The sequence below is a fragment of the Typopeltis vanoorti genome, chromosome 20 (genome assembly GCF_054136105.1).
Source record: "Typopeltis vanoorti isolate ZY-2024b chromosome 20, IOZ_Tvanoo_1.0, whole genome shotgun sequence".
Classification (NCBI taxonomy): Eukaryota; Metazoa; Arthropoda; class Arachnida; order Uropygi; family Thelyphonidae; genus Typopeltis; species Typopeltis vanoorti.
This window is the reverse complement of record NC_143568.1, coordinates 4,854,031-4,876,800: the sequence shown is the minus strand read 5'-3', so window position 1 is coordinate 4,876,800 and position 22,770 is coordinate 4,854,031. Positions and strand designations below refer to the sequence as shown.

The 22,770-nt window shown below is 34.9% G+C and overlaps 1 protein-coding gene across 1 annotated transcript in view; it reads left to right on the top strand.

Moving 5' to 3' along the window:
* The window catches only part of LOC150095203 (putative ATP-dependent RNA helicase DDX43), a 282,514-nt gene that overhangs the window by 128,727 nt on the left and 131,017 nt on the right, over positions 1-22,770 (top strand). Inside the window, exons 8-9 of the mRNA XM_090409697.1 lie at positions 4,511-4,566; positions 9,317-9,370. Coding sequence (XP_090265823.1) covers positions 4,511-4,566; positions 9,317-9,370 — 110 coding nt within the window. The remainder of the gene's footprint in view (positions 1-4,510; positions 4,567-9,316; positions 9,371-22,770) is intronic.

The window sequence follows — 22,770 nt, the reverse complement described above, 5'->3', positions numbered from 1 at the left end:
GTTACAAACTTCATGCGAGGTCTCAGAGAAAGCATAATAAAAGGGGACAGAGTCAAGCATATAGGGCTTTCCAGATCCAGAAGTTGCGAGAGAGAGAGAGAGGGGGGGGTGCTTCCTGTTTCCAGACGTTGCCAGAGAGGAGCTTCCCGCTTCCAGTCTTAAGAGAAGGCTTCGAGTGCTGAAAGGAGATGTTCCGCTCTCCAGAGAAAAGCTTCCAGGCCAGAGAGGAATCCTGGTTGACAGTTGGCGGCAATTCGAGTTGGTGGAGGTGGCAGAAAAAGAAGGCAGTCGTCCAGGCATTTTTGGCAAACCCAAGCAGAGGAGAAAAGGCGAGACAAATTACCCGAAGCACCTTCGCTTGAAATGAAATAATTTAGTTACCAATTTAAAACATTTCACAAAGTGAATTTTAATGGCGTTCTACACTATTTCCATGTACACTGTTTTCCAAATTTACTGCCAAAATGTAATTCATCTGCTAATTACAGAACCTTTTGATGATCATTTCTCGTCCCTCCTTTGCAACTGTTTTCCATAATTTTTTAATTTAAAGTATTTTCCCAGCCTTTTATCATGAGTAAAAGAATTAGTGAGCAAAAAATTGGAAGTGTGAAAATGTTGAATATTGTCTATTACCTATTTAATTTACCATCTTCATTAAAAATCATGTCTAAGTAGCTGAAATATTTTACTTGTTCTATAGGTTCTCCATTCACAATGCAGTTGATATTTTCAGTGCTTCTGCTTATTTTCATTGTCTTTGTTTTGTTATTGCTGGTTTCCATATCAAACCTATTACAACAGTTATTCAATTTAGTCAGGGAATTGTGCAGACTTTTATTGAATTTATTTAGAAGTATAACATCATCTGCATAGAGTAAAGAGCTGAGATTAACATCTCCAATTTTGATATCAGGTTTAATGCCACTTTCCTTCATAATGTGATCCATATAATGAATTACAGAGAGGATTAAAGTACATCCTTGTCTGACACCAGATCTAGATCTTTTTTTTATTTTCATGACAAATTTGTTTCAGTTGTTATTCAGTTTAATTAGTGAATTCTGGACACTTGCACTAGATGTTTTTAGGAGTACAACATTGCATAAAGCACTAAGTTTGACATCTTCAATTCTAATATCAGGCCCGATGACGCTTTCTTTCATAATGTGATCCATATAGATGATGAATAGGAGTGGAGATAATGAGCATCCTTGCAGATGTGGCTTGTGCACTGTGGAACTGCAGCACCCCCAATTTTTCTCGATATATAAATATATTTATTCATTTATTTATATTTGCTTGTAATATTTAATTTTATCATCAACAATCCTATACAATTCTTATTTTGTATAAAAAATAATGTAAATCCATCTTGTAGCACTTAGGAGGGTGAAGGATGCTATCAGCACTGTGTTTATCAGTGTCATATTGCTTTGCACGCAAGCATATTCACGTCAGTGAGATGCGAGCTATTATTGTAATGCAGCACTGTCTGTCACGCAGTTCCACTGTTGTTTATATGCAGTTTGCACCAGTAGTAGAGTGTTCGTAGTGCTTATCATGTTTACTCTGTCTCTTTAAATATTTGGACATTACAATTAAAGACATAACATTTGTTATAGTTTTTATTTTACAACATTATTGGGGTTATGATAATGGATTTTATTTTAAAGTAATTTTGAATTATACTAAACTGTATAATTTTATCGATAATAAACAATATTTTTTCATGAAACAAAACGAAGAATATATTTTATTTTTAAGTAATTTTGAATTATACCAAACTGTAATTTTATTGGTAATAAACAATATTTTTTTAAAAATTTTTTATCATAATTTTGATATTTTATCCAAACACGTATATACTGTATTTACAGTGTGTATGTATATTTTGAAAGTTGTAGCACCCCCCCCCCCCCTCGCGATTTCAAACCATGAGCTGCCACTGCATCCTTGTCTTACTCCTGATTATACACAAAACTATCTTCATGTATTTCCTTAAATTCTAACTGCTGATTTACAACTTAAATATAGATTATGCATTTCTCTGTATAATGTTCCATTCACTCCATATAATTGTAGTGTTTTCAAAAGCTTTTTTCTGGGTATCTTGTTGTATGCTTTTTCCAGATCTGTAAAACTTAAGTACAGATCCTTGGCATATTCCCACAATTTCTCAACTATTTGTCTTAAAGTGAAAATCTGATCTTAACAACCTCTATTTGGTCTGAACCCAGCTTGTTCTTCAAGTTTCTCTTCCAGAATCTTTCTCAACTTTTTTCAAGTATGCTTGCATAAATCTCACCTGGAACTCTTAGTAGAAAATTCCTCTGTAATTCTCACATTCAGTTTTATTCTCGTTTTTTATAGATGGTACTATGAGAGCTCTACTCCAATCATCTGGAATTTGCCATTTTGACCAGGCCCTCTGAATTATGCAGTGTAGCTACTGCAAAACCATTATACCTCCATACATAATCATTTCTGGTTGAATATCATCTACTCCAGCTGCCTTTCCATATTTCAGGTTTTTGACAGCTTTTTTCCACTTCAAGTATTAATGTATACTCCTCTTTACATTCTTTCTGAAAATTTTCTACTACTGTTCTGTCACTGCTTGGTTCGTTTATTAGCCATTTTAAAGTAAATACTCCAGACATCTAGAATATCCTTATCTTCAGTTTTCATGTTACCTTTATCATCTTAGATTCCTTTTACAGTAATTTTTCCTCCATTTCTAAGCTTCTTCAATAGACTCCAAAACATTTTGACACCTTGATATTTATTTTCTATATTCTTCCCAAAATATGTCTTTTGTTTATCAACTTTTACACATAGCTGTGTTAAATTTTCTTGGTATTCTTTTAGGGCATCTGCCGACTTATTTGCTAGGAATGTTTGGTATGCTTTCTTCTTTTCCAGGACTGCTTCTTTAACTTTATTTTATTTATTTTCATGTGGTCATATGATTAGGTGAAGATTTATTATGTATGTTTTTTAATCTTTCTTTATTCTGCAATTTGGTCAAAACATTAATTAAATTTTAAACATTGCAGATTAATATAAACAATTGTTTTGAACAAAAAAAAATACTCACTGAAATTTTTCAATAATTCTTAATGTGTATCTTTTTTAACAAATTTAATTCAGTATTCTTTGGCCAAATATCAAACCAAGTATCTGGTGTTTTGCCCAAATCCCATTTCGGCACATCCGTAAAACATTTGGCAAACTCTTCAAATCTAAATGATATCTAAAGAAACATTGACAGTCAAGGATGTGGTGAAGTTTGATATGTTAACTCCCTCTTGATGTTTTGTGTGCTGTTTAAGCTTCATTAGTTGACTTTGGATCATTCATTTTGGTTCAGCAATGAAAACATGGAAGGAGGTGGGGGGGGGTAGTCTCTGTTTAAAGAAAATGTATCAGTCTAATTTTTGTTTACATAGTACCATCAGTAGTGCTTTGGATTTCATCCAATGCTATTTCATTGGCTAAGTTTTTAGTTGTCTACTGATTTGTAATTTTTTTATAATGGCAGTTCTGCCCATGAAAATACTGTAATTGTATAATATATTAATAACGTGAGTAGGAGGATTAGATAAACCTGGAGCTCTGATATGGAAAGCAACTTTTTTATGTTACTATGGCAAGAAGGATTTGTAGAATTGCAAGTATTAAAAATCATGTACCACCTTAAACACCTTTCATAAACTTTCATGCTACAATTGGATTCAGATCCACAGCCTTTGGTGACAAATCCGTTTTTAGCTAATATCATGTTTCAATAATTTCTGATGTGAATTGAGTGGTACATATTTTTTGATCACCTAGTGTGTGTGTGACCATCAACCTGATTAATTAGAATCAGTGGCACACTCTACACATTGCATACGACCTATGACTGAGCATCTACATTGATCGCCAATACACGATACCCGTGATTTCCTCTGGCGTGGCTCTTGCAAACGAAATAGCACTTGGTCCACCCGAGTACTACCTCATTCGCCTTGCGTTCAGCGGCTGTGATTACTGAGAGCTATAGGATATTCCCATCTTGTGTGACCGCTAATTCATAAGTAGTACAGAAATAGAAGACATGACACAACATAAATAAAAAAATGAATTTTAATTAGGAAAAGATTTTTGGAAATTTTTCTAGTATTTTTTTCTTTTTCATTTGGGGGGACATGCCCCCCAACCTTCCCGGATGTGCCACTGATTAGGATGCTGGTCACACAACAGGAGACCCAGAATGTGTTGATAGAGTATTATGTTAGGTTACTAGAGCTGAGCAGGGTTTCTCAGATCATTTAACTTTTAATCTATTCACTGTAGTGATATATTCTTTAGGTATACCCTTTTGTGCATAGAATTCACATTAAACTATTCTAATTAGAGTAGCATAAAATATAACTGAGCATTTTAAACTGTACTCCTGCTAAAACTATCCTTAATAGATATAACTGCTACCCATTGTGATTAAGCTTTTATGTATTATTTGCAGCTGAAATACTGGAAGAAATTAAAAGGCAGGGTTTTGAAAGACCTTCTCCAATACAGGTATTTCTCACTTAAGTTTATAGCATGTGGTATTTTCTATTCACATTTTGTACTTCAATGAAATTTTCTTAAGCAACGGTGCCTGTGTAGCCCTGTGAAAATGACATTTGCTTCCATAGCATTAGGCTGCCCGAAGTAAGACCTTTATAGACTTGATTCTTGTCAATGACTAGAAGAACTTTTTTAGATTTCCTGAGTTAGTTAACCTTTGGCACAGGCAAGTAGGGTTTTTCTCCTGGAAATTTCAGTTTTAACCCAGACCTCAAAAATTTACCACTGAACTCTGTTACATTCATAGTGAAGAATTTATGGAGACACGTTTCAATTTCTGTATTGAGGTCATCATCAGGAAAAATACATATAAGATACAAGCTACATGATTGCACTATGCAAAAGATGAATCTAAATGCTTGTTAATTATTTAACCTAGCCTGACCTCTTGTGGAAAAAAATTTAAAAAAATATAAATAAAATGTAAAACAAAATATAAACGGAACTACATTAAACATTTATAAAGTCTTCTCGTATTGAGATCTTCTGTTTGGGCTTGTTCTTGTTGCTATATAGATTACAGATGGATTCTTCATGTTCTTGGAATGATTAATCCATCATTTTTGTTCATCTTTGGTTCCAAACCTGAAACAAGAATTATATTCTTGTTTAATCCTTTATCCAAATTTTTAATTATTTAACCTAGCCTGACCTCTTGTGGAAAAAAATTTAAAAAAATTTAAAAAAATTTAAAAAAATATAAATAAAATGTAAAACAAAATATAAACGGAACTACATTAAACATTTATAAAGTCTTCTCGTATTGAGATCTTCTGTTTGGGCATCATTATGCATGATGTCCTCATCTGAGGACATCATGCATAATGCCAACAGACTGCAGAGATATTTTTATGGAAATGACTTAGACTAAGAAATTTATTTTCATTGAAAGACATTACAAGTATGACAAAACAGATTATAAACAATTTATATTTTGTTGAAACACTGTATGAATGATCAAAATTTGGATTACTTAGTACATATAAAAAAGTTGAACAATTAGAATTTGCAGTAGAACTATGTAAATCAAGAACAGTCTTATTCTCTTGGCCTCATTTTGTAGGAAAAGACTGAAAACATTCCAGACAGATTGGAACCTAATTTACCACAGATGTATCTTGTTTTATTCTTGCAGTGTACATCTCTGCAACGATTGGCATTAGCACCTGGTTTCTTCTTTGGAAAGTGTCCACCACTGTCAAAACATTTCTCAGGTGGCACAGTGTTTTGCATTTCTTTAGTGCTGGTAGTGTCTGACTTGAAGGGTATTCTCGTTTCTTAGTACCCAGCTGAGCTAAACCTTGATATATCAAAGCAGTTGCCACTCTTGACTTGAATTCCAACAAATCCAATTTTTCTTTCCATTTCCAAATGATCTGTGCATTACAAACAAATACGTTCAGCATATGGTAAAAAATATTCTCATATACCATCATTTGTTCCTGGAAGAGAGTCCATAAAGTCCACTCCACCCATATGTTTGTTATAAACAGCTATGCTGCGAGGTAGTGGAATTTCAACATACTTTTTTTTTCTTTCTTGCTTAACCTCTGACAAACACTGACACACCACACTGGTTGTCTCTGCAATGGCATATGACCAGCAACAGCTTTATTTTGCACACTAGCTGGACTTTGTGAGGCTTACCAACAGGGGAAGGACACTTAACATCACTGTCTTCACTTGAACTCTCACTCTCTGTAGGATCATTTTGTGGCTGCTGGTATGTAGGATCATCATCAGAATCACTCAGTTCCAAACCATCTTCAGATTCCTCGAACAGTTTTTCAATCTCCTCTTCTGTAAGTCTCTTGTAGTAATAGGCCTTTTTTATATGCCTGATGGACCTGACTTTTGGTTATCCATCTGCAAAAGAGATGATAATGCCAATTAACACACTTACTATTGATTTATGTTTGCAAAAATAAAATAAATAAAATTATAAAAATATTCTACAAGAACTTTCTAACCTCAAACTATTTGCTGCATAGATTACCTTACAAACATATTGTCCTCATGTTGAGGACAGGTTGTTTTCAAGTTTGTTTTATGAATATGGTAATAAACATGAAGAAATTAAATATTGACACTTCATCTACAAAGTATAACAATATATAAAACCATACTGACCTTTCCAGAAGACTCATAAAATCACCAAATTCAAATCAACAAAACAGCAGCTTTTCACTTCCTCTTTGACACCGCACTGCAGAGAAATTGGTATTCCTGTAACTCTGAAACTCCTGCCATCTGGTGTGGTTTCTAAGAACACTTAGGTCTCCCCAGATGAGGACTACATGCATACAGTAGCACTAAATTATGAATGAATAATTATTGAGGGAAAATATATGTGTTCTCATATGAGGCCCTTATGCATGAGAGAGTTAATAAGAAGATTGTTCCCTTTGACAAATAGTGATGGAATCCATATTAGCAAGGGTTGAGCATTAATGGTTTTCTCTATTACTTTAGAAACAATCGAATTGGAAGAAATAGTAATCTTGATGGTAAAGATTTGTTTCTCTTCTGAGAAATGGAGTGAATATGGGCTAATTTCTAGCATCTAGGATAAATGCTAGTGGAATACGAGAAGCTAAAAGGAGATACAGGATAAGTGTCAACTGTTACCACAAACCTTTTATTGTAAACAGTAATTTACTAAGGCAGGACCTACCCTTCACTAATCTGATCTACGTTACTTTCCTGATCGAGCATCATGGTCCTGTCCACCCAGTCCTTGAATTCTGTCCTTAACCATTACTCTTGTGATAGGGATTGGGCTATAATTTTCTTCTCTCTCTTATAGACTTCTTTATGTATTATTAATTACATTCAAACAAAAATTTTACCCTCTTTCAACTCCCTTGGAACCCTACTAGAGCTGAGACAGAATGAATTGGGTCCAAGATGACCATTTCTCTTACACATGCTTCTAATGCATATGCAAATATTTGTTCAATCAAATGGTTATGTTAACACTGAGAATCCTTAATATCCTTCAGTTCATGTTTCTCTGTTCTCAAATTGCTGCCTTTTACATCAGCCACTGTGTTTATCACCTCTTGGATTATGTGCCCTTGCAAAATGAACCGTCAGTTAACCAACTATTTCTTCTGTCATCTTTGTGCTATCTATATTCATTAGAGTATACTTCTGTTTCTTTGACTTGTCAGCCAGTTTCCTCTCATATCAGATTTTGTTTTCCTTACTATGCTGATTACATTTCTGCCTGTTCTTACTGCTCATGGGCATAACGTTTAATTTTCACATGATTAATCCTCCTGATACAGGGTATGTATTTGATACTACTTCCCTCAAACACCCCTTAACAATTTCCCCTATACTGCTCGCATCCTTCTCTTGCTATTTCTTATGCCTTGGCTTAGGAAATAAATAAGACATTGTGTTGTTATATAAATCTAAAATATATTTTTATAATGAAACATTATAAAAATATAATTATAAAGCCAGTCTGGTTGGCCAAGTGGTTAGCATATCTGCTCTCCAGCCAAAAGGCTGCAGGTTCGAATCCTGCTGTTGGCATGGATGTTTGTGATTGTGGTGACGGAAGAGGAGTGGAAATCCTCTTCTGTTAGCTTGTTTATATCCCTTGTCATTATTCTTTGGATGTTATTTTTTTAGTCTCAAAATGGATACCTTTTTATGTTGTTCTTGAGCTTGGAAAAAAGAAAAAAATAAAAGTTATAGAGACGTCAGGCGAGTGTGGTGGTTGTTCCAACACTAGAATACATTTTTTGGCTTAAATACTCGCAAATTGGCAGTGCAGTTCGATAAGGTGCATTTGCAAAATTCAATCATGTGCAATCTCTGGATGTATGGATGTGTTTTCACAAATCTTCAAGGATCTCTTTGTAGTAAATTTCATTGACACTCCCTCCAGGAGATACAATTCGCAGTGGACCACGCCATGGCTAGTCAACAAGTTAACAGTTATGGTTTTTGTTTTGGACTTGCTCATGCATGTCTTTCTTAGTCTTGGAGAATTTTCAGTGTGCCACTCTAAACTTTGACATTTCGTTTTGGGATTGTACTAAAAAAAAAAAAAAGCTTTCGTTCACATTATATGATCTTGATAACATGATCTAAATAAGTGCATTCGGTTTGAAGTTGGTTGAGTGTTTCTGCAGAAACATTGTAGCAGCAATCTTTTTCTTCATCATTGAGGTTTTTGGGACCATCTTTGCACAGACCTTTCACATTTCCAAATCTTCAGTTAAAATCTTGTGAATGGTGAAACAGTTAATATTCAATTCTGCTGAAGTTATCTGAAGCATTAAACGCCGATCTTCACAAATGCAGTGCTATACTTACTCAATGTTGTTCATTCTTGTTGTGATGGACACTTGTACATTGCTCATCTTTCATGCTTTCTCTCCCATCCAACAAAAATATCTTGTGCTATTTAAACATTTGAGTATGTGACAAAGAATTATTACCATACACCCATTTAATTTTATTGAACATTATGACAAACATACACTTACTGAAAACACAATAACTTGGCAGGTGTTCACCCTACTGATGGAAAGAGCAGGAATCATTCTAACACACTATATCAATGCTGTCAATTGTCACAATAAAAAAAAAATCTCATTACTTTTCTGTTAGACTGTGTGTGCCAAAATTTGATGTTCTGTAAATAATTATATTATTTTAAGCATTATTTTCTTTCTTCTAGAGCCAGGCTTGGCCTATCCTGCTTCAAGGGCATGATATGATTGGCATAGCTCAGGTATGGATTATTATTACTCCAAATTAAAAAAAATAATTTATTAATGCAAAAAAAAACAAAAATCATGTTAGTTTGTAACAGGGGCGGCCACCACAACATGGCTTGCAAGCCACATTTCACACTGCTCTTCACAATCTACCAGGAAAAAATAAGAAAGAAGAGGAAATTACAAAAAAGAGGAAAAAAAATAAAAATAAATTTAAAAAAAAAAAAGAGAGAAGAGAAAGAAAAACAGGGTTAATAAAAATTATTGCAATAAAAAACATAAAAATTTAATGTTTAATTCGAAACATTAAATGAAGTTTACTTTGAACAATTAGAATAATTTTAAAGTCAAAACACAAAAATTTTAGTTACTTATTTACTAGTAGAGGCCTTTTTCGTATCAATTTTCTTGGTAAGTTCCTTAAAATTATGTGTGTAATTAGTCAAAACAGTTCTTACAAGCTCGTTACAAACTCGCCATGTGAACACTCACTTATTCCTGTACCAATGCATCGGACAAAGGTTGTGGCTCTTCTAAGTCTTATGGGAATTATTTTGGCTCAAAAAGGACACTTAGTTGGCCACCCCTGGTCTATAATTTACTTTCTTTAATCATTTACTTTCTTACCTCAGTTGATATAAAGTAAATAGTCTGGTATGATTGAATTTTTAAATTCCTAATTTTGAAATCAGCTATAGTAAAAATATTTCATTCAAAATTTTCTATCAGTTCTGAATTAGCTTTCTCAAACTCTAGTTGAGATTAGTAATTTTAATGAAAATGGCCAGATTTTATCATAATCATTGAGAGAAAGACTGATCTGATTAAGCAACAGTGTTGACATTCTTACTGCAGTTTTCACTAATACCATTTCCAGGGTAAATGTATAGTCTGTTAGAAACAGCTTTTTGTGGCTCATTCTGCATAGTTTTATCATCAAATTCCTGACATGTACCCAGGTTTTACAGGATATTATGAATGTACTACACGAAGAACTTACATTACTAACTTCTTATCAACAATTTTCCTCCAGATTTATTTCTAGTCTCTAAGGAACTTTTACTGTATCAATCCACGTATATCCTGGTCTTCCTCTGGGTCTTTTTTCTTCTAGCGTGGCAAAGAACACTTGTTTTGTTAATCTCTCCTCTCCCATTCTCTTTAAGTGACCATACCACCTGAGATTAGCTCTACTAACACATTCCTGGATGCTAACAATGTCAAGATCTTTCCTAATATCCTTATTTTTAATATCATATTGCCATTGATGCCATCTGTTCATGCCCCCCTAATCTTTCTCAGGATTCTCGTATCTGTGATCTCTAGTCTTTGGTAAAGCAACGAGCTTAGATTAACATCTCCAATTTTGATATGAGGTTTAATACCATTTTTCTTCATAATATGATCCATATAGATAATAAATAACAGAGGGGATAATACCAAAGACCAACCACTTCCCCTAGACCTACCTGGTGTATACCAGGTCCCTTGCAGCTGCAAATTGTCCTACTTTGGCCAAACCGGCAGAACAACAAATATCAGGATTTCAGAACACCAAGACTACATCCGGTTTCACCAGTACAGCCACTCTGGGCTGGCAGACCATGCCTTAGATACCCACCATAAAATTCGTTGGAAGAAAACAAAAATAATTCATCGCAGCAAGTTTAAATACAAAAGATTATTCAAAGAATCTTCAGCAGCTCTAAAAAATGTTCCTAACCTCAACAAATTTGGGTGCATGAAACTACCCCAAATTTGGGAGACTTACATTATGAGAACTTCAGCCCAACTGCTAAGACTACCAAATTAGACCACAAGAGGGCACCATTAGGACTTTAGGAACAATATTAATTTCTTGCTTTCTTCCTCATTTGCTTTGTGTTAGTGCCTGCGTGCACATACCATATCTTTATGTTCCTGAAGATGGCAATGTGACGTTGCCGAAATATAGAAGTTATTCATTAAAGTTACCTTTAATTAATATACTTTATGTGTTGTTAATTCCGTAAACTAATTACCAGTTATGTCTGACCAACGTATAAGCCTTGCTACTAGAAGAGAGGATAATGTACATCCTTATCTGACACCAGAATTATCAAACCATCTTCCTGTACTACCTTCAATTCTAACTGCACTTATAGCTTAAATAAAATGCTAAGTATTTCTTGATATAATGCCCCATTGGCACCACATAACTGTAGCATTTTGAATAGCTTTTCTCTTGGCACCCTGTCATATGCCTTTTACAGCTCTCTAAAACTTAAAGAGAATTTTGTTTATTTACAGATCTGTTATATTCCTACGATTTCTCAACTATTTGTCATAAAGTGAAAATCTGATCCTGACGGCCTCTATTTGTCCTGAATCCAGCTTGTTCTTCACAAAGTTTCCATTCCACAATCCTTCTCAACCGTTTCTCAAGTATACTTCCATAAATCTTACCAGGAGCACTCAGTAAATGTGTGTTGAGGCTTAAGTGCTGTGCCTTATTTTGGGCAGACAGGCAGATCAGCAACCATCCAGTTAGAAGAACACAAGTCATACATATGCAGTCATGATTATGGTCAATCTAGCTTTGCAGACCATGTTTTGGATACAACCCACAGGATCTCCTGGAAAGAAACCACCATGCTCCATAGTAAATTCAAAAAAGAAAGACTGTTTTTTGAATCTGCATTTGCACTCAGGAATCAACCTAATTTAAACAAATACGGTTGCATAAAACTTCCCAAAATTTGGGAAACATTAATTATCAGAGATCTCTCTTTACATCCTTGGCCACCTGCAAATGCCCATAGAGGGCGCACCATCTAGATAGGACTTTAGTTTCACAATACAATGATATGTGTTACTTATCGTTGTATTGCATTTGTGTCTGTTTTTACAAAATGTTATTTGTAATCCCTGAAGATGCCTCTGTGACTGAGACGAAATATTGGAAGCATTAAAATTAGTTTTAATCCTTTCTCAGTGCTGATAATATTCCATTAAATCTCCAACATCAACACTCAGTAAGGAAATACCTCTGTACTTCTCACATTCAGTTTTATTTCCCTTTTTGTATATGGTTACTATGAGAGCTCTACTCCAATCATTTGGAATTTGTTCCTCTGTTCAGGCCTTCTGAACTGAACATGTGGAACGAGTGCAAGTTATACCTCCATACTTGAGCATTTCTAGTCGAATATCATCTGCTCCTGCTGCTTTTCCATATTTCAGGATTTTGATGGGTGTTTATATGGATAGAGGTGTCAAATATGGATATGTATTCCTGCTGAGCATTTTTTACCACTGTGCTTTCACTACTCATTTCATTTAGCAACTTTTCAAAGTAATTAATCCATATATCAACGATATCTTTTTCTCCAGTTTTCATGTCACAGCACTTTCCTCCATTCCTGAGCTTTTTCAACAGCTTCCAGAATATTTTGCTACCTTCCTGATATTTATTTTCTATGTTCTTACCAAAGTCTTCCCGTGACTTGTTTAGCTAGTTTTACACAGTGTTTAGTTTTCTTACATTTGTCTCTGTATTTTCTAAGAGCACGAGCTGACTTATTCATTAGGAACTTTTGATATGCTTTCTTCTTTTCCTTTACTGTCCTTTTAAATTCCTGTGTCCACTTGTTTAGCTAGTTTTACAACGTGTTTAGTTTTCTTACATTTGTCTCTGTATTTTCTAAGAGCACGAGCTGACTTATTCATTAGGAACTTTTGATATGCTTTCTTCTTTTCCTTTACTGTCCTTTTAAATTCCTGTGTCCACCATGGAGTTTTTGATTTTTGTATCCTTGCAGACAACCTCACCACATGCCTCTTTGGCTGAATCAATGTTTTCATCAGGTTCTCTGTTTCCTGTTCTCAGACTTTCATTTTCTCTTGAATATTGTTTGTATTTTAGTCTACAATTCACATCTAAGAGCTGCTAAACTTTTATTTGCTTTAAAACTTTCTTACATGTTCTTATTTTCAATATGAAATTCAATTTTATCCTGCTCAAGACAATGGTGATCACTTGCAGCTTCAAATCCTATGTACACTCTAGTGTCCTGCATAGTCAATGAGAATTTTCTTATTCCTTACCTCTTCTCTCCATGCAAATGTATGCACATTTTTATGTTGGAACATTGTGTTAGTAATACCTAGTCCATGGCCTGAGCAGAAATCCAAAAGGTACTTTCCAAGCTTTGCTCTTTAATCCAAATTTTCCAAAAATATTTTTGTATGTCTGACAATCATTTCCTACTCTGCTATTTATATCCTCAACAAGGAGACCAAGTTTTCTTTTTTCATTGTGTCAGTTGCTTTCTCTAAAACCTCAAAAAATTCATCCACTTCTACCTTAGTGGAACCTTCTGTGGGACCATAGTGATGCGAGTAAATATCAGAATGGGGAACTAGACAATGAGACTTATTTGTCTATTTCCCCATTCTGATATTTACCCGCATCATTACTTGAAATTGCCTGCCATTCAAGAAGATTAGCCTCGTATTTAGTGTTGAATACTATGGCTACTCCTTCTTTTCCTTTGTCATTGCCTGAATATAACATTTTACATTTATTGCTTAGAAAGATCTCACCAGTTTTGTCTTTTTTGTTTCAGCCACCCCTATTAGGTTGATCTGGTACTTATCTAATTCCTCCACTAGCTCCATTTCTTTGCCATTCAGGCTTTTTATGTTGATTCTACCAATCTTGATCTCTGGTGATGTTGAGTCGAGGTTCTATTTCAGCATTTGTTCCAGTAGCTGACTTTTTGCTGTTCGCTCTGGTTCCCTGGCAAAAATAACAGGGGCCTTGTTTAACTGGGTGATGCCTCAACCGGCATGAAATTCTGTCATGTTGCATCATCATTTTATTTGTTTGTTGCAAAATATTTTTGCAGATTGATTTTATTGAAATTTAGTAATTGACATTCTTGCAATAAATTAAACTATCTCAGTGTTGTTTTCACTAAGACCATTTGCAGGGTAAATATATAGACTTTTAAAATAATATAAAGTAGTAACTCCATTCTAACTGGATGGACTTTAATAATATTTTGTAATTAGAATATTTACTAAAATTTGTTTACATTACATAGGTCAAAATAGCTCTTCTCAGGTAAAATTTATGAAATCTTACCTGAACATTCATTAGAAAGTTTTATTTCCTTTTTATAGATGGATACTATGCAAACTATTAAGATCATTTTGAATTTGGCCTGACCAATCCTAAATTTTTCAGTGTGATCATTATAAAACTTACACCTCCATATTTGAGCATTTTTTGATGGCTTTCATGTTTCATCTTTTTCCTCATAATTATAACTTTTTATTTATACTTTTTTAACCACTACTGTTCTGTCACTGCCTATCTCATTTAATAATGTTTCAAAGTAACTACTCTGGACATTACAATTGTCAGTTTTTATTTTACCTTTTCGTCTCTGATTCATTTTACTCTTTTCTTTATTGCTTTATTCTTTATCTGTTTAAGCTCTTTCCAGACCATTTTATTACCTTCATTATATTTATTTTTTGTGTTCTTACCATGACTTTTGTTTATTTACTTTTTCAACGTACGAGGGCTGTTCAATAAGTAATAAGACTAATTTTACTGTCGCGAAACCACTCATCACAATATTAATTTCTGTGGAATAAAGAAATGTTGCTGTTTGTATTAACAAAAGAGGTTGATAGATGGTGCACACGGGCTGATGTGCCAGAGTGTCACGTGACTAAACACAAGCTTGTTTCGGCGCGCCCAGTCTTCGAAATGGAAGCGTCCTTGGAACAGCGTTATGCGATTAAATTTTGTGCGTTTGCAAGAATCGGCATCGGACACTTTTAACATGATACGCGAAGCTTTCCATGATGAAGCAATATCGAGGGCAAGTGTTTTTCGCTCACATAAAAATTTTAAGGAAGGAAGGCAAAATGTGGAAGATCTTGAATGTGAGGGAAGACCTTCAACGTCCATCACAGAGACAATGATCAACACAGCAGCGATTATCATCAAGGAGGATCGCAGAATTACAGTACGCCAGCTGAATGTTGTCCTGAATATTTCTGTGGGAAGTGTTCACTCAATCATGGTTGAACATTTGGGACTGAAACGTGTTTACGCCCGATGGATTCCCAAACTCTTGACACTGGAGCAAATGCAGCATCGAGTGGATGTGTGCGCAGAATGGAAAGAAAGACTGGAACAAGAAGGCAACAACTTCTTAAAATGCATCATTACAGCAGATGAAGCTTGGTTGTATCACTATGACCCTACAATGAAACAACAAAGCAGTGAATGGAAGCATCTGTCTTCGCCTACCCCCAAGAAAGCAAAAACTGTGAAATCAACTGGTTAAGTTATGACCATAATGTTTTTTAACTACGAAGACATTGTTTACCAACATGCTGTAGAACCCGGGAATACTGTAAACGACTCATACTATGTGGATGTTTTATGGACAATGGTACAGCACGTCAAAAGGAAGCGTCCATTGCTGAAGAATGGCTTCTTAGTGCACCACGATAATGCAAGGCCACATATTGCTAGTGGTGTAGTGGACGTTTTGCAGAAGAACAACATAGATATCCTACCACACCCTCCATACAGTCCTGATCTCGCACCGTGCGATTTCTGGCTGTTTCCTCAGCTCAAGAAACCACGACAAGGCTGCCATTTCGAAAGCAACAAAGCATGTGTAAAAGCTGTGGAGGTGGTTTTGAAAGAACTCTCAAAAAACGGACTTTCACATGTGTTTAAGAAGTGGACGCAACGTTGGGACAAAGGCATTGCGTCTCATGGTAGTTACTTCAAAAAAGACCATGTAAATGATGACGATTAAAGGTAATCTGTTTTCTGTATAAATATAGTCTTATAACTTATTCTTTTCTAGAATTTGCCTTTTTTGCTTCTTCAGTTCAACATGCATTTTTGACACTGCAGTTCATCATCATCATCATCAAATTCCTGCCATGTACCCTCAAGGGGTGTACAGGATATGATAGTACTACATGAAAAAAATTACATCATTATTAATTTCCTATCTACAATTTTCCTCCAAATCAGTCTGTTACTTGTCAACACTCCAACATTATCAGATCTTATATTTCTATCGTCTAAAGCACTTTGTACCGTATCAATCCACCTATATCTTGGTCTTCCTCTGGGTCGTTTTGCTGCCAACCTGGCAGAGAACACTTGTTTTGCTAATCTTTCCTCGCCCATTCTGTTTAAGTGACCATACCACCTGAGATTAGCTCTGCTAATGCATTCCTGGATGCTGACAATGTCAAGTTCTTTCCTAATATCCTCGTTTTTAATATGATGCTGCCATTGATCCCATCTGTTCATGCCTATAATCTTTCTCAGGACTCTCATATCTGTGGTCTCTAGTCTTTGGTCAAGTGTTTTACTTCTGACCCAGCTCTCAGATCCATAAGTTAAAACTGGCTTGAACACTGTCACGTATACAGCTAATTTAGTGTTCCGACTAATTTCTCTCTTATTCCATATGAATTTATTCAATTGACTTCCCACCATACCAGTTTTGTTGAATCTGTTGTCTATTTCCATATTTAATTTACTATCTTCACTAAAAATCGTGCCTAAGTAGCTGATATGTTTTACTTGTTCCACAGGTTCTCCATTCACAACACAGTTGACATTTTCAATGATTCTGCCTATTTTCATTGTCTTTGTCTTTTTATTGCTGACCTTCATACCATATCTATTACAACAGCTATTCAATTTAGTCAGAGAATCTTGTAGACTTGTAGCGGATTTATTTAGAAGTATAACATCATCCGCATAAAGCAAAGAGCTGGCATTAACATCTCCAATTTTGATATCATGTTTAATATCGCTTTCCTTCATAATTGATCCATATAGATAATGAATAACAGAGGGGATAATGTACATCCTTGTCTCACACCAGATTTAACATTAAACCATCTTCCTGTACTTCCTTCAATTCTAACTGCTGACTTACAACTCAAATAAAGACTAAGTATTGCTTGATATAATGCCCCATTGATACCATATAACTGCAGCGTATTGAATAGCTTCTCTCTTGGCACCTTGTCATATGCCTTTTCCAGATCAACAAAACTTAAATACAGAAATCTGTTATATTCTCCATGCTTTCTCTACTATTTGTCGTAAAGTGAAGATCTGATCCTGACAGCCTCTATTTGGCCTGAATCCAGCTTGTTCTTCACCAAGCTTTTCTTCCACAATTCTTCTCAACCGTTTCTCAAGTATACTTGCATAGATCTTGCCAGGAACACTCAGTAGGGAAATACCTCTGTAATTCTCACATTCAGTTTTATTTCCCTTTTTATATATGGGTACTATGAGAGCTCTACTCCAATCATTGGGAATTCGTTTCTCTGTCCAGGCTTTCTGAACCATGCAGTGCAGTCACTGTAAGACTCTTATACCACCATACTTCAGCATTTCTGGTCGAATATCATCTACTCCTGCTGCCTTTCCACATTTCAAGCCTTTGATGGCTTTTTCTATTTCAAGTATGGATATGTATTCCTGACTGCATGCCTGGACAGTGTTTTTTACCACTGTGCTATCATCACTGCTTGTTTCATTTAGCAGTTTTTCAAAGTAATTACTCCATACTTCAAGGATATCTTTTTCTCCTGTTTTCATGTCACCTTTATCATCTCTAATTCCTTTTATAGCACTCTTTCCTCCATTCTTAAGCTTCTTCAACAACCTCCAGAATATTTTGCCAACTTCTTGATATTTATTTTCTATATTCTTGCCAAAGCCCTCCCATGACTTTTGTTTAGCTAGTTTTACACAGTGTTTAGCATTCTTGCATTTGTCTCTATATTCTCTAAGAGCACAAGCTGACTTATTTGACAGGAACTTTTGGTATGCTTTCTTCTTTTCCTTCACTGCCTCTTTAACTTCCTGTGTCCACCAGGGAGTTCTGATTTTTTTATCCTTACAGACAACCTCACCACATGCCTCTCTGGCAGAATCAATCAATGTTTTCTTCAGAGTTTGCCACTGAATCTCCAAGGTTTGATTCCTGTTCTCAAACTCTTTCATTTTTTCTTCAATAATCTTTGTGTATTTTAGTCTACAGCTCACATCTGAGAGCTGCTCAACTTTTATTCGCTTTAAAACTTTCTTACATGTTATTCTTTTCAATATGAAATTCAATTTTATCCTGCTCAAGACTAAATAGTGATCACTTCCAATTTCAAATCCTCTGTACACTCTGGTGTCCTGCACCAGGGAGAAAACATCACTATCAACAATAACATAGTCAATGAGACTTTTCTTATTCCTAGCCTCTTCTCTCCATGTGAATTTGTGCACATTTTTATGTTGGAACATGGTGTTAGTAATAACCAGTCCATGTCCTGAGCAGAAATCCAACAGATATTTGCCATTATTATTAGCTTTGCTCTTTTCTCCAAATTTTCCCAAAATATTTTTGTATGCCTCATAATCATTTCCTACTCTGCTATTTAGATCCCCAACAAGGACCAATTTTTCATTGTGTCAGTTGCTTTTTCTAAAGCCTCAAAAAATTCTTCCACTTCTACCTTAGTAGAACCTTATGTGGGACCATAGGCACAAATAAGTCTCATTGTCCAGTTCCCCATTCTCATATTTGCCCATATTACTCTACTTGAGACTGACTGCCATTCAAGAAGATTAGCCTCTTATTTTGTGTTGAATACTATGGCTACTCCTTCTTTTCCTTGATTGTCATTGCCTGAATATAACACTTTGTATTTATTGCTCAGAAAGATCTCACCAGTTTTGGTCTTTTTTGTTTCAGTCACCCCTATTATGTCGATCTGGTACTTATCTAATTCCTCAGCTAGCTCCAGTTCTTTGCCATTCAGGCTTCTTACGTTGATAGTACCGATCTTTAACTCTGGTGATGTAGAGTTGGGGTTTATTTTCGGATTTGTTCCAGTAGCTGACTTTTTGCTGTTCGCCCTGGTTCCCTGGTGAAAACAACTGGGGCCTTGTTTAACCGGGCGACACCTCAGCCGGCATGAAATTTTGTCATGTTGTACCATCATTCTATATTTTGGTTTAACCAATAAGAATACAATTTGGTCGGCTAAATCCCAAATTGCCAGCCCATCCTCGTCCGTTCAGTATCCAAGTAGATTCCCAACAGGGTGCACCACGAGAAGGTGAGGATTGGACATTAGGTCAGAAGCCCTGGTCGGTTCTTCGCATTCCTTTAAAGGCTATGTGGAGTTTTCCTCTCAGTTATACAGCTGAGAGGGCAATAACTCATCATCATTGACACTGCAGTTGTCTTTATCAAATGCTTCTTGGGCAGAATTTTTGTGAGTGGGGGTAAAACAGCTAAGGTTTTAGGACTTATCTTCAAACTTTTGCACTTTTTCTCTAGTAAGAATCAGACTAGCTGCTTACCTCTGAAAACTGCTTCTCTCACGCAATTTTTTTATTTTTATTTATTTTTTTTATTTTATATCATTTTCAAACATTTTCTTTTCAGTGGAATACTCATTTTACTCTGAACTGAATGGTGACAATTTCCTTTTTCAAGTCTTCTGTATCTCGAACAGCTAATCTGAGTAGATTACTGTCACTAACACAATAAGACCTTATTTCTTTGTTTTCTATTTATAACTTTGTGCATATCTTTTTGTTGGAAAATGTTAGTAATGACTGGTTTATGTTTTGAAATTCAGCACCTACTTAACTGTTATCAGCTTTATGTTGCATTCCAAGTTTTTCTCATAATGTTTTTATATGCCTAGGATTATTTTCTTGCTTTCCTGTTTAAGTATCCAACAAGAATATCAATTTTTCCTTTTTCTTCATACTTTGCCCCCTCTGTTTCTCTTTCTCTTTGGGACCATTAGGTACAAACAGATCATTGTCCCATTTTAAGTCGCCCACTTGCTTGAAATTGTCTACCATTCAGGAAGAAATTTATTTTCACATTTAGTTAACCTTTTCCTGATCACTATTGTTCAAATGTAACACTTAAGTATCTTACCTGTCTGTCGTCTTTATCTTGATTATACCAGTTATGTCAGCATGGTATTTCTATAATTCCTCTGCTAGCTGTGCCTCTTTTTTGTTAATGTTTCTTACATTTGATTAGTGCCTATCTTCAATTTTGTTGAGTTTGTAGTTCTTCCAATAGCTGACTCTTTTGCTGTTTGCTCTGGTTCATTGACATAAACAGCAGGGACTATATTTATCTGGGCAATATTCCAGCTGGCATGATGATAAATGTGATGAAACAACAATCGCATTGTATCATCACATTTGTGTGTGATTTAAGCTAATACAGAATACAGTTTAGTTAGCAAAGTCCTAAATTTGCCAACCCATTCCAGGTTAAGTGTAAATGAGGTAGAAATGTAAAGAACATTTATAAGAATCTGTCTTTTCAAACAGTGTTGGCCATTCTTCTGAATACAGGGATAAATACTGCATATATGAATTAAATGCTTATCTGTTTAATTTCTGCTTCCGATGTAGTGCATCTTAAATAAGTTTGTTTCAAAATTTGAAAATCTTCCTGATTCAATTGTTGAAAATGGCAGTGTTATAAGGATGCAAAAGAAAGCAGGGCAAAAAAAAAAAAAAAAAAAAAAAAAATACTGCTGCTGTTAATATTTTTGCAATCATTCACAAGTTTTATATTTTCCTGCCTTAATAGTTTTTCTTTGCTACATAGCACCCATTGTTGAACATTTCTGTTTTTCCTGGCTTATGTGCACTTGTACAAAATTTACATAACTGTTCAGCACTCTATGTACTGTCTTTTCAATATGGCATAATCAAAATGTATTTTTAAAGTATAAAATATATTTTTAACACACAAGTTTCCACACTTATGAATTACTTTTCATTCTATTTAATACTGAAATGAATTAAATTTTATGTAAGTCTGCAAAAATTAGCATGTGTTCTAAAGAATGTCAAAAGAAGTAGGAAATCTAAGTTATGTGTAAAAGTAGCTAAAGAAACGTCATAGGAAAACTTGAAAAAATAATTATTATATGGGCATCCTCATGTAGTCCAGAGCCTTATAGTAGAAGGCCCACACTACTATAATTATTTGCACTATGTCTATCATATCTCTCCCTCAATTCATTTACCAATAAGGCACTCGCAGCCACCTCTGGCACCCATTTCATGCATTTACCACTCTCCAAGCAAAAAAAAGCTAGTACTTACACTTTTGCCAACCACATTCTTGCACAACTTACGGGAATGTTACCTTCTTATTTCTCTCTCTCTCTGATCACATACTGAAAGATTTCTTTATCATCCTCTGTATAATTCATTTAGTAACTTACATAGTTGTATCATATATCCTCTCTTTTCTGCCTGTCAGCTTTTGTAACTCCAATTTCCAGTTTGTCATTGGAGGTAGCATTTCACAAACTAATCACTTTGGTGATGTACTTCTGAATCCTCTCTTCCATTACCTCCACATTCTCAAGAAACTTATGTGGCCAGATCTTACAAAATAGTCCAGATGTTGGTATATCAGAGCCTTACAAAGGAGGATAACTTCCCTTCCATGCTTGTTGAGATATTTGAGCTATTTTTGCCACTTTTGCAGTATACCCTCTATATTTCAACTCTTATCCCTAACCTCATCAATGTGTTGTAGTGATTGTGTATAATAGTTTCATAACAGTTCCATCTGTTATATGTACAGCCTATTTTTTTTTTTTTTTCTTTCCAGAGTGCATAACTTTATACTTTGACACATTGAAATGGCAGCCATTATCTCTATCATAAACTATCAGTTTATGATAGAAGCACCATGTTTAGCTTCTAGAATAGTTTCCATGTTATTTAACTCTTATTCTATCTACAGTACAAATACCAACGTACTGTAGGTTTACAACCTTTTGTGAATGATCTTCACATTATATTAGACTTTGAAAGAAAAGAGTTGAGCTAAAAATGATTTATTTCCGATTTTTTTTTTTTTGTTGTTATATCATTATAAATTTGTAGCCAGCCATCACTATAATTGAATTTTGTTTAGTGAATGAATGCATATTCATGTCAGCAGTGTTTGCTATAGTTGGAATTGGCTTAAGACTTCTCATCACTTTTTGAATCAGCCTTTTGTGGGTGGGAGTCAAAGAACAAAAACTGAAGCAGCTTATTATATAAGCTTTTGCTTAATATTCATATGAAGTTTACCTTTAATAACATTAGTGTAATCAAGATTAAATGCTCACTGTGGCAAATACCATAAGTTCTCTCACCTGCAACTGACTACTGGAAAGATCAGTACATAAAATTCACTATAGCAAACTATTTTTGTTGTCCCTATAAATTTGCTGTGGTGAGTTGACTATAATCATTTATTACTTAATCTGTAATGGGAGGATCAGTATACTTGAATGTTTTCTTTTTAGTTCAATTTCA